Here is a 13,399-nt window from a genome sequence, read left to right as displayed (position 1 = left end):
AACGCTGTGATTATATATTCATACCACATCCCTGCAGCGTCCTGGAGATTCTATCCAGCTTACCTAGCTGCTGTGCCTTAGGTGAAAAATGAATGTGGTATTCATGGTATATCATTGAAGTGTGTGTGCTTGTGCCTGCGTGCATTTGCAAGTGTGTGATTATGTGTGTGTTGAGCCTACGTGTGTGATTATGTGTGTGTTGAGCCTACCTGTGTGATTATGTGTGTTGAGCCTGCGTGTGTGATTATGTGTGTGTTGAGCCTACCTGTGTGATTATGTGTGTTGAGCCTGCGTGTGTGATTATGTGTGTGTTGAGCCTGCGTGTGTGATTATGTGTGTGTTAAGCCTGTGTGTGTGATTATGTGTGTGTTGAGCCTGTGTGTGTGATTATGTGTGTGTTGAGCCTACGTGTGTGATTATGTGTGTGTTGAGCCTACCTGTGTGATTATGTGTGTTGAGCCTGCGTGTGTGATTATGTGTGTGTTGAGCCTACGTGTGTGAATATGTGTGTGTTGAGCCTACGTGTGTGATTATGTGTGTGTTGAGCCTACGTGTGTGAATATGTGTGTGTTGAGCCTACGTGTGTGAATATGTGTGTGTTGAGCCTACGTGTGTACATCTGTGTATCAGTCACTTTGTGTTTTAAGTACTGCATATTGCTTACACTTCATGCACTCCATGACCTATCTACCCATGTGTGACTGCAAACAGTACATAGACATACAGTACATAGACATACAGTACATAAACATGCAGTACATATACATAGAGTACATAGACATACAGTAGATAGACATACAGTACATAGACATACAGTACATAGACATACAGTACATAGACATGCAGTACATAGACATGCAGTACATAGACATACAGTACATAGACATACAGTACATAGACATACAGTACATAGACATACAGTACATAAACATGCAGTACATATACATAGCGTACATAGACATACAGTAGATAGACATACAGTACATAGACATACAGTACATAGACATACAGTACATAGACATACAGTACATAGACATACAGTACATAGACATACAGTACATAGACATACAGTACATAGACATACAGTACATAGACATGCAGTACATAAACATGCAGTACATAGACATACAGTACATAGACATACAGTACATAGACATGCAGTACATAGACATACAGTACATAGACATTCATTGACATGTGCAGTGAGAGTGTCTCTGCTCTCCTCAGCCCAGAGACAGGAAATAATTACAGCTCATTAGCCAGTGGTGACCTAATTACAATGATTTTTCATCAGGCTTTTCTGTGCCCCCCCCTCCCACCCCCACTGACACGGAGGCCGGGTCCTGGCATTCATCATCCCTATAGAGGGAAGCATCAGTCTGATCAGCTAGCTCCTCTCTGTCTCTCACAGCTGGACAGAGCCAGCTAACACAGGCACTACACAGTTCACTACACAGTACACTACACCACCAGAGCAGGGGGGGGGGGGTGATCAGTCAGCGCCTTATGATGTGTCTGTCTGTGGTGGGGGGGGGGGGTTGTTATCTGTGTGTGGGGTTAGGGGAATTGTGTGTGTGTGCGTGTGTGGACATGTGAGCGTGTGTGGACATGTGTGTGTGTGTGTGTGTCTCAGGATATATCTCTCATCTCAACACATTGCGTGAGCTCCATCACTCTAAACCCCTTGACACTCTAACAGTATGAGCAGTTAACAGAACATTGTGTCTCTCTAATCGCATTTGGAATGGAACAAGATTCACTTAATTCCCTGTACAGTACTTTGTCATGACAAATGGACACTATGATAGATCAATGCTAATTAATGAATAAAATGAATAGATAGATATACTAGATAGGAGCAACTAGGACAGAATGGATGAACTCTCTCTAGTAGTTCTGAAAACGGATTTCTTTGCATTGCTGAATGCTATTTTGGTGCCATATTGGGTGTACTGAAAAAAACATTTTTACAACTATGTCCATTCTAGCTTTTATAGGTAGGTAACCTAGTGGTTAGAGCGTTGGACCAGTAACCGAAAGGTTGCTGGATCGAATCCCCGAGCTCACAAGGTAAAAATATGTTGTTCTGCCCCTGAACAAGGCAGTCCATCCTTCTTTCTCTCTCCCTCCATCCTTCTCTCTCTGTCTTTCTCTCCCACTTTTCTCTCTTGTTCTTAACTTATTTGCCTAGTTAAATAAAGATAAATAAAAAATGTAAATGCTTCTCCTAGGGGTGAGAGGAGCCGACGAATCAGAGCTGCGCAGGATTGTGACTGAGCCCCACGAGGAACACCTGTTGCTAGCCGCTGACTTCTCTCTCCTGGATGCTCTCCTGCCCAAACTGTCCCGAAGAATCTGTTTCACCGCCTCTGAACCCCCACGCCCCGTCAAACACACCCCGGCCGGTGAGAATTAGTTCCAACCACTGATCCAGGATCAGATTGCTCACCTCCAATCGTAACCCTAACCATTAGAGGGGTGAAAAGAATCTGATCCTTTATCAGTGGTTGAGGGCAACTTCGAAAGTACCTACTCCTGAGAATGCCCAGAGATGTTCTGCTATGCAGGTATCTTTGTGTAGTGTGGCTAGATGTCAGCTGTTCTGCCCATGGTTATTGTATATGTGTATATATTTAAACAGGTTATTTTGTTTAGTGGTGTCTGGTACGTACTTTGTATGTTCTTTATGTTTTAACCCCTTCATGTTTCAATCTCTGTTTCTCTCCCTCCATCCTTCTTTCTCTCCCCTCCATCCTTCTTTCTCTCCCTCCATCCTTTTCTCCCTGTCTTTCTCTCTCCCTCCATCCTTTTCTCCCTGTCTTTCTCTCCCTCCATCCTTCTTTCTCTCCCTCATCCTTCTTTCTCTCCCCTCATCCTTCTTTCTCTCCCCTCCATCCTTCTTTCTCTCCCTCCATCCTTCTTTCTCTCCCTCCATCATTTTCTCTCTGTCTTTCTCTCTCCCTCCATCCTTTTCTCCCTGTCTTTCTCTCTCCCTCCATCCTTTTCTCCCTCTCTTTCTCTCCCTCCATCCTTTTCTCTCTGTCTTTCTCTCTCCCTCCATCCTTTTCTCCCTGTCTTTCTCTCTCCCTCCATCCTTTTCTCCCTCTCTTTCTCTCCCTCCATCCTTTTCTCCCTGTCTTTCTCTCTCCCTCCATCCTTTTCTCCCTGTCTTTCTCTCTCCCTCCATCCTTTTCTCCCTGTCTTTCTCTCTCCCTCCATCCTTTTCTCCCTGTCTTTCTCTCTCCCTCCATCCTTTTCTCCCTGTCTTTCTCTCCCTCCATACTTTTCTCCCTGTCTTTCTCTCTCTCTCCCTCCATCCTTTTCTCCCTGTCTTTCTCTCTCCCTCCATCCTTTTCTCTCTGTCTTTCTCTCTCCCTCCATCCTTTTCTCTCTGTCTTTCTCTCTCCCTCCATCCTTTTCTCCCTCTCTTTCTCTCCCTCCATCCTTTTCTCCCTGTCTTTCTCTCCCTCCATCCTTCTTTCTCTCCCTCCATCCTGTTCTCCCTGTCTTTCTCTCCCTCCATCCTTCTTTCTCTCCCTCCATCCTTTTCTCCCTGTCTTTCTCTCCCCTCCATCCTTCTTTCTCTCCTTCCATCCTTCTTTCTCTCCCTCCATCCTTCTTTCTTTCTTTCCCTCCATCCTTCTTTCTCTCCCCTTCATCCTTCTTTTTCTCCCTCCATCCTTCTTTCTCTCCCTCCATCCTTCTTTCTCTCCCTCCATCCTTCGTTCTCTCCCCTCCATCCTTCTTTCTCTCCCTCCATCCTTTTCTCTCTGTCTTTCTCTCCCCTCCATCCTTCTATCTCCCCTCCCTCACCCCCATCCTTCTCTCTCCTCTCCCCATCTTTCTATCTCCCCTCCCTCACCCCATCCTTCTCTCTCCTCTCCCCATCTTTCTATCTCCCCTCCCTCACCCCCATCTTTCTATCTCCCCTCCCCATCTTTCTATCTCCCCTCCCTCACCCCCATCCTTCTCTCTCTCCTCTCCCCCATCTTTCCCCCACCCATCCTTGTATCTCCCTCCCTCCATCCTTCCCTCCATCTCCCTCCCCAGTGGAGGAGCGTGTGGTGGGTCCCCGGGACCTCCAGGTGAGTGAGCTAGCCTACAGTAGTCTGAGGCTGACCTGGAGCCAGGCCACGGGGGACGTCACCGGCTACCGCCTCCTGGTCACCCCCCTCAGTCCCAAGGGACAGCTGCTGCCCAGCCTGCAGACACAGGTGAAGGGGAGGGGGGATGTTGAGAGGTTGAGATGTTGTGGTAATAATGGTGGCTAAATGCTGAATGCCATCTCAGACGATGGGCTAAAATAGGATATTAGGAGTCAAACCACCTGGGTAAAGTGCCTGGAATTGAATTGAATCAGGAATTGAATTGAAAACACTTTCTGAATTGATAACTGAATTGACTCAAAATCTTGTTGGGAGGGGGTGGAAGGTGGGTAAGGTGGCACGGGGATGGGATGTGAGAGGTGACAGGATATTGGGCCCAGGACCAGATGGTGCTGAGTACAGACACAGAGACTGACCACAGCAGGATACTGATAGATAGAGGTGTGTGTGTGTGTGTGTGTGTGTGTGTGTGTGTGTGTGTGTGTGTGTGTGTGTGTGTGTGTGTGTGTGTGTGTGTGTGTGTGTGTGTGTGTGTGTGTGTGTGTGTGTGTGTGTGTGTGTGTGTGTGTGTGGCTAGTATGCAGTGAGGGAAAATCAGAAAGCAATATCACAATGACCTTGAGCTTTACAATATACTGTAATGTACTGTACACTACTCTATTTGTTGGAGAGTGTGTGAGTGTTCAGTTTTTGTGCATCTGTAAAGAACATTTGCTGACTCTTTCTTCTGAACTATATTGTGACACTCACATTCTTAGTCTTTGTTTTGGATAGTTTGGTGTGTGTGTGCGCGTGTGCGCGTGCGTGTTTTCTCTTTGTCTCGCAGGCATGGAATCTTTCCCCATTGTGTTTATTCTCTCAGTGATTTTCTACAGCTTTGCCAGAGCCACAGGGCACAGCACTGGATTCTCAGAGTGGGTTGTTTGCGTGTCCTTGCTATGACACTGGTGTAGAACTCTGGAGAAAGATATTTTAGCATTCTCTAACAGAACCATTCCTGCAGGGACAATCAAGCTATGCGGCAGTACATAACTTGTGAAGGTGGTGAAGTCACAGAGGAGAGGATGGATGCAATGGGTTTGAGATGTACTTGAAAGAGTACTGTGGAATAAAAAAGTGTTTTCTAACCCTAACATTACAAACAAATGTGTTTTATTGTCAAATACACTGGATAGAGGCAGTGAAATGTGTTGTTTTACAGAGTCAGTCATAGTTGTATGTGCCCCTGGAGAAAATTAGGGATAAGTGCCTTGCTCAAGGGAACATTGAACAGTTTTTTTTCACCTTGACTGCTACGGTGTTCAAACCAACAACCTTTTGGTTACTGGCCCAACGCTCTAAACGCTAGGCTACCTACCACCCTACAACTGTTGCACATATCAGATCTATTTCACCTGATTCCACTAGTTCATTAATTATCAAGCCCTTGTATAGTTGAATCAGGTGTGCTGGTGCTGGGAAAGAACAAATATGTGTCACGGCTGACTGAGTGGTGAAAGACTGGTGTAGAATGATTACAGAGTAGAGTGATTCTAGTGATGATACACTGAGTGGTGAAAGACTGGTGTAGAATGATTACAGAGTAGAGTGATTCTAGTGATGATACACTGAGTGGTGAAAGACTGGTGTAGAATGATTACAGAGTAGAGTGATTCTAGTGATGACACACTGAGTGATGAAAGACTGGTGTAGAATGATTACAGAGTAGAGTGATTCTAGTGATGATCTACTGAGTGGTGAAAGACTGGTGTAGAATGATTACAGAGTAGAGTGATTCTAGTGATGGTACAATTTCTGAATACACACATGCGCGAGCACACATCCACACAAAACCATCCCCACAAACACCCTTACCAATTTCATTGAAACCTCTCCCTCTCTCCCTGTCCCTGTCCCTGTTCCTGACCCATTCCCTCTCCCTCTCCCGGTCCCTCTCCCTGTCCTTCACCCACTCCTTGTCCCTGTCCTTGACCCTGTCCTTTACCTTGTCCCTCTCCCTGTCCCTCTACCTGTCCCTTTTCTCTACCGCTCTCTCTCCCTGTCCCTCTCTCTCTCTCTCCCGCTCCTTTTCCTTTTTCTTGTCCCTGTCCCTCTCTCTCTCCCGCTCCCTCTCCTTGTCCTACTCCCTGTCCATGTCCTTCTCTCTGTTCCTTTCCCTGTCTATCTCTCTCCCTCTCCCTATGCTTCTCCCTATTTCTGTCCCGCTCCCTCTCCCTCTTTCTCTCCCTGTCCCTCTCCCTGGCCCTGTCCTTCTCCCTGTCCCTCTCTCTCTCCTACTCCCTCTCCTTATCCCTCTCCCTATCCTTCTCCCTGTCCCTGTCCCTCTCCCTGTCCCTCTCTCTCTCCTACTCCCTATCCTGCTCCCTGTCCCTCTCTCTCTCCTACTCCCTCTCCTTATCCCTCTCTCTATCCTTCTCCCTGTCCCTGTCCCTCTCCTTGTGCCGCTCCCTGTTCCTCTCTCTCTCCTTGTCCTGTGTGTGTCGTATCAGACTGATCTGAAAGGTGATGAGAGGACATCTCTAGTGACAGAGCTGACTCCTAAGACAGAGTACTCTCTGACTGTCTACGCCATCTACCCTGGCCTCATTGGAGACTCTGCCACCATCATTACACAGACACGTGGGTTACAGAGGCACTAACATCAACAATCCCACACACAGACATGCACCCACGCTAATACACGAGCGTGTTCACACATAGTAGCGCACACAGGTAAATATTGATAAGCATATACTCAAACAAACACCAGCTGAACACACTCACACATACACAGGCATTGTAAATATAGATCCACATGTATACTTAATCTGCATGCAGACATTCACCCACACTGAAACGTACACGTCACATACCTGTGCTCATTTACAACCAGGCATTTTGCATACACACATGCCATTTCAAATGTACTCAACGTTCCAACATATGTTCCTTCCTCTGCCTTAGCCCCTGTGCCTCCTGTCTCAAACTTCCGTGTGATGGAGGAGGGCCTCTTCTCTCTGAGGTTGGCATGGACACCACCTCTAGGGAAGCTCGAGGGATACAAGATAGTCATCCCCAGATGTGAGTTGACTCCTGTATTGACATTACACCACATCATTAGTCTGATCCAGACTTGGGTTCAAGTAATATATCTTTCAAGTACTTGTAGTGTTTGTTTTAGACCGTCAAGAGTGCCAGGTGGCAGATGTTTGTACTTTTGGGACTGTTCTATTGGTCCATTGCAGTATACAAACTTAATCAAGCACAGCTAAGGTATTTTAAATGATTTGAGTATTTGAACCCAGGTCTGGTCCCACTATAGTTCTTTCAGTTTAATTGAGGCTTCATATCATACAGGTCTCTTGAGGTTTTACAACAACTTTGACACCAGGTACAGAAGTTGAAAAGGGTATACATACAGTGCCTTTGGAAAGCACTCAGACCCCTTGACTTTTTCCACATTTTGTTATGTTACAGCCTTGTTCTAAAATATGTACATTAAATGTAAAAAAAATCCTCAGTAATATACAATATACAAAACCCCATAATGACAAAGTGAAAACAGGTTTTTAGACATTTTTGAAAATGTATTTAAAAAAAAAGACCAATCAGGCCTTTATGGTGGAGTGGCCAGAAGGAAGCCATTCCTCAGTAAAAGGCACATTACAGCCCTCAAGGAGTTTTTCAAAAGGCCCCTAAAGACTCTCAGACCATGAGAAACAAGATTCTCTGGTCTGATGAAACCAAGATTGAACTCTTTGGCCTGAATGCAAAGCGTCACGTCTGGTGGAAACATGGCACCATCACTACGGAGAAGCATGGTGGTGGCAGCATCATGCTGTGGGGGTATTTTTCAGAGGCGGGGACTGGGAGACTAGTCAGGTATCAGGAAAAGATGAACGGAGCAAAGTACCGAGAGATCTTTGATGAAAACCTGCTCCAGAGCACTCAGGACCTCAGACTGGGGCGAACGTTCACCTTCCAACAGGACAACGACCATAAGCACACAGCCAAGACAACGCAGGAGCGGCTTTGGGACAAGTCTCTGAATGTCCAGAGCCTGGACTTGAACCCAATTGAACATCTCTGGAGAGACCTGAAAATAGCTGTGCAGCAACGCTCCTCATCCAACCTGACTGAGCTTGAGAGGATCTGCAGAGAAGAATGGGAGAAACTCCCCAAATACAGGTGTGCCAAGCTTATACTGTCATATCCAAGAAGACTCAATGCTGTAATCGCTGCCAAAGGTGCTTCAACAAAGTACTGAGTAAAGGGTCTCAATACTTATGTAAATGTGATATTTTGTATTTTTAATAAATTAGCAAACATTGTGTGTAGATTGATGAGGGAAAAAAACAATTGAATAAATTTTAGAATAAATCTGTAACGTAACAAAATGTGGAAAAAGTCAAGGGGCCTGAATACTTTCCGAAGGCTCTGTTTCTCATTGTGACCCCTTCACTTTTCCTCTACTAGATATCATGCCTCTGATTACCCCTTCACTTTTCCTTTACTAGATATCATGCCTCTGATTACCCCTTCACTTTTCCTCTACTAGATATCATGCCTCTGATTACCCCTTCACTTTTCCTCCACTAGATATCATGCCTCTGATTACCTCTTCACTTTTCCTCCACGAGATATCATGCCTCTGATTACCCCTTTACTTTTCCTCTACTAGATATCATGACTCTGATTACCCCTTCACTTTTCCTCTACTAGATATCATGCCTCTGATTACCCCTTCACTTTTCCTCTACTAGATATCATGCCTCTGATTACCCCTTCACTTTTCCTCCACTAGATATCAGGCCTCTGATTACCCCTTCACTTTTCCTCTACTAGATATCATGCCTCTGATTACCCCTTCACTTTTCCTCTACTAGATATCATGCCTCTGATTATCCCTTCACTTTTCCTCTACTAGATATCATGCCTCTGATTACCCCTTCACTTTTCCTCTACTAGATATCATGCCTCTGATTACCCCTTCACTTTTCCTCCACTAGATATCATGCCTCTGATTACCCCTTCACTTTTCCTCTACTAGATATCATGCCTCTGATTACCCCTTCATTTTTCCTCCACTAGATATCATGCCTCTGATTACCCCTTCACTTTTCCTCTACTAGATATCAGGCCTCTGATTACCCCTTCACTTTTCCTCTACTAGATATCATGCCTCTGATTACCCCTTCACTTTTCCTCTACTAGATATCATGCCTCTGATTACCCCTTCACTTTTCCTCTACTAGATATCATGCCTCTGATTACCCCTTCACTTTTCCTCTACTAGATATCAGGCCTCTGATTACCCCTTCACTTTTCCTCTACTAGATATCATGCCTCTGATTACCTCTTCACTTTTCCTCCACTAGATATCATGCCTCTGATTACCCCTTCACTTTTCCTCTACTAGATATCATGCCTCTGATTACCCCTTCACTTTTCCTCCACTAGATATCATGCCTCTGATTACCCCTTCACTTTTCCTCCACTAGATATCATGCCTCTGATTACCCCTTCACTTTTCTTCTGCTAGATATCAGGCCTCTGATTACCCCTTCACTTTTCCTCTACTAGATATCAGGCCTCTGATTACTCCTTCACTTTTCCTCTACTAGATATCATGCCTCTGATTACCCCTTCACTTTTCCTCTACTAGATATCATGCCTCTGATTACCCCTTCACTTTTCCTCTACTAGATATCATGCCTCTGATTACCTCTTCACTTTTCCTCCACTAGATATCATGCCTCTGATTACCCCTTCACTTTTCCTCTACTAGATATCATGCCTCTGATTACCCCTTCACTTTTCTTCTGCTAGATATCAGGCCTCTGATTACCCCTTCACTTTTCCTCTACTAGATATCAGGCCTCTGATTACTCCTTCACTTTTCCTCTACTAGATATCATGCCTCTGATTACCCCTTCACTTTTCCTCCACTAGATATCATGCCTCTGATTACCCCTTCACTTTTCTTCTACTAGATATCATGCCTCTGATTACCCCTTCACTTTTCCTCTACTAGATATCAGGCCTCTGATTACCCCTTCACTTTTCCTCTACTAGATATCATGCCTCTGATTACCTCTTCACTTTTCCTCTACTAGATATCATGCCTCTGATTACCCCTTCACTTTTCCTCTACTAGATATCATGCCTCTGATTACCCCTTCACTTTTCCTCTACTAGATATCATGCCTCTGATTACCCCTTCACTTTTCTTCTGCTAGATATCAGGCCCCTGATTACCCCTTCACTTTTCCTCTACTAGATATCATGCCTCTGATTACCCCTTCACTTTTCCTCCACTAGATATCATGCCTCTGATTACCCCTTCACTTTTCTTCTACTAGATATCATGCCTCTGATTACCCCTTCACTTTTCCTCTACTAGATATCATGCCTCTGATTACCCCTTCACTTTTCCTCCACTAGATATCATGCCTCTGATTACCCCTTCACTTTTCTTCTACTAGATATCATGCCTCTGATTACCCCTTCACTTTTCCTCTACTAGATATCAGGCCTCTGATTACCCCTTCACTTTTCCTCTACTAGATATCATGCCTCTGATTACCTCTTCACTTTTCCTCTACTAGATATCATGCCTCTGATTACCCCTTCACTTTTCCTCTACTAGATATCATGCCTCTGATTACCCCTTCACTTTTCCTCTACTAGATATCATGCCTCTGATTACCCCTTCACTTTTCTTCTGCTAGATATCAGGCCCCTGATTACCCCTTCACTTTTCCTCTACTAGATATCATGCCTCTGATTACCCCTTCACTTTTCCTCCACTAGATATCATGCCTCTGATTACCCCTTCACTTTTCTTCTACTAGATATCATGCCTCTGATTACCCCTTCACTTTTCCTCTACTAGATATCAGGCCTCTGATTACCCCTTCACTTTTCCTCTACTAGATATCATGCCTCTGATTACCCCTTCACTTTTCCTCTACTAGATATCATGCCTCTGATTACCTCTTCACTTTTCCTCCACTAGATATCATGCCTCTGATTACCCCTTCACTTTTCCTCTACTAGATATCATGCCTCTGATTACCCCTTCACTTTTCCTCTACTAGATATCAGGCCTCTGATGACCCCGTCTCTTGCGGTGTCAAAACAACTTTGACACTGCGACAGCTACAGAATTAGACAGGGAGACATATTTTGTCATAATCCCTTTACTTGACATCATGGCTCCCATTCTCTTGTGGTGTTATAACAAATGTAGTACCCGGTACAGAATTTATAATTGTCTTTATTGAAGGTAGTTATCTCTCCTGGTACAGAAGTTCATCACTCCTGGTACAGAATGTAACAGGGATACCTATTTTGTCTTAAACTCTGTAAACCCAGAAATAAAATCCAGCATAATTTGTTTTATGTTTAAGTAGTCTGTCCATGAAAGATGAATTGTGTCCTGACCCCATGCAGCCGACCGGCCAGGACTGACCTATGAGCAGGTGCTGCGCGGCGACACCTCCTCCCATGTGATTGACAGCTTGGAGGAGGATAAGAAGTACACCGTCAGTATCTTTGCTATCTACCCCCAGGGCCCCAGCCAACCTGTCTCGATCGTCAGCAAAACACGTAAGTGACCCTGCTGAATGTGTCGACCAACAACTAGAATTTTAAATTTGAGTCATTTAGCAGACGCTCTTATCCAGAGAGACTTACAGGAGCTATTAGGATTAAGTGCCTTGCTCAAGGACACAAACAGATTTCTAGGATTCGAAACCAGTGACCTTTAGGTTACTGGCCCGACACTGCTAGTCTACCTGCCTAAAACCAATCCTATGCTTTGAAATCAATGAGTGGTAGTTTACAAGTTGTGGAACACTTCTAGAAAATGGTGGAGAATCAGGATGCTTCCATTGCCTTTGAAAGTGATCTTGACAATACAATCGAAGTCAATTGGTTATGAAATATATATTTCAATAGAAGCTTAACGCCCTATTTCACACCTTTCTGACTGTAATAAGTTGTTTTTCTATGATTGTCCACTAAGTGGCAGTGTAGCTTCTCCCAACATGTTGATCAGATTTCCAGGCTGTGGTCATGTATTTCACCATCTGTGTGTGATGCAGTTTGTCTGTTCTCCATCAAATTACATGGGTAAAATTATGTAAATATTAAAGAAAAGGTATTCATTAGTGTTCCTCCCCTAACTGAGACTGTGTGTGTGTGTGTGTGTGTGTGTGTGTGTGTGTGTGTGTGTGTGTGTGTGTGTGTCTATATCTATTCTGCAGTGAAACTGGTGCCAGTGCAGCAGCTCCTGGTCCAAAACGCCACCACAGACACCGTCCAGGCCCGCTGGGGCTCAGTGAAGGGGGCCACGGGGTATCGCCTCACCTGGTCCTCCTCAGGTACTGGGACCCTATTAGCAGTGTGTTACCAAGATCACCCAGAAGACACATTGACCACTCAGACACAGTGTCTGTGAAATCACCATACAACATACAGCCTGCATACAGAGTATGCAGTGCCTTCGGAAAGTATTCAGACCCCTTTACTTTTTCCACATTTTGTTACATGACAGCCTTATTCTCATCAATCTACACACAATACCCCATAATGACAGAGCAAAAACAGGTTCACATTTACATAAGTATTCAGACCCTTTACTCAGTACTTTGTTGAAGCACCTTTGGCAGCAACTACAGCCTCGAGTCTTCTTGGGTATGACGCTACAAGCTTGGCACACCTGTATTTGGGGACTTCCTCCCACTCAAGGACATTCAGAGACTTGTCCCGAAGCCATTCCTACATTGTCTTGGCTGTGTGCTTAGGGTTGTTGTCCTGTTGGAAGGTGATCCTTTGCACCAGTCTGAGATTCTGAGCGCTCTGGAGCAGGTTTTCATCAATGATCTCTCTGTACTTTGCTCTGTTCATCTTTGCCTCGATACTGACTATTTTCCCATTCCCTGCCGCTGAAAAACATCCCCACAGCATGATGCTGCCACCACCATGCTTTACCGTAGGGATGGCGTCAGGTTTCCTCCAAACATCATGCTTGGCATTCAGGCCAAAGAGTTCAATCTTGGTTTCATCAGACCAGAGAATCTTGTTTCTCACGGTCTGAGAGTCTTTAGGTGCCTTTTGGCAAACTACAAGCGGGGTTTCATGTGCCTTTTACCGAGGAGTGGCTACCATCTGGCCATTCCACCATAAAGACCTGATTTTGGTGGAGTGCTGCAGATATGATTGTCCTTCTGGAAGGTTCTGTCATCTCTAGAGCTCTGTCAGAGTTGACCATCGGGTTCTTCTTGGTCACCTCCCTGGCCAAGGCCCTT

The 13,399-nt window shown here is 44.9% G+C and overlaps 1 protein-coding gene across 1 annotated transcript in view; it reads left to right on the top strand.

The window, feature by feature from the left end:
* Positions 1-13,399, top strand: part of LOC139393125 (collagen alpha-1(VII) chain-like) — a 109,026-nt gene that overhangs the window by 14,414 nt on the left and 81,213 nt on the right. Inside the window, exons 6-11 of the mRNA XM_071141492.1 lie at positions 2,232-2,405; positions 4,051-4,214; positions 6,596-6,725; positions 7,050-7,166; positions 11,541-11,696; positions 12,356-12,472. Coding sequence (XP_070997593.1) covers positions 2,232-2,405; positions 4,051-4,214; positions 6,596-6,725; positions 7,050-7,166; positions 11,541-11,696; positions 12,356-12,472 — 858 coding nt within the window. The remainder of the gene's footprint in view (positions 1-2,231; positions 2,406-4,050; positions 4,215-6,595; positions 6,726-7,049; positions 7,167-11,540; positions 11,697-12,355; positions 12,473-13,399) is intronic.

The sequence above is a fragment of the Oncorhynchus clarkii genome, chromosome 33 (assembly GCF_045791955.1).
Source record: "Oncorhynchus clarkii lewisi isolate Uvic-CL-2024 chromosome 33, UVic_Ocla_1.0, whole genome shotgun sequence".
Classification (NCBI taxonomy): Eukaryota; Metazoa; Chordata; class Actinopteri; order Salmoniformes; family Salmonidae; genus Oncorhynchus; species Oncorhynchus clarkii.
This window is presented reverse-complemented; position numbering and strand designations above follow the sequence as displayed.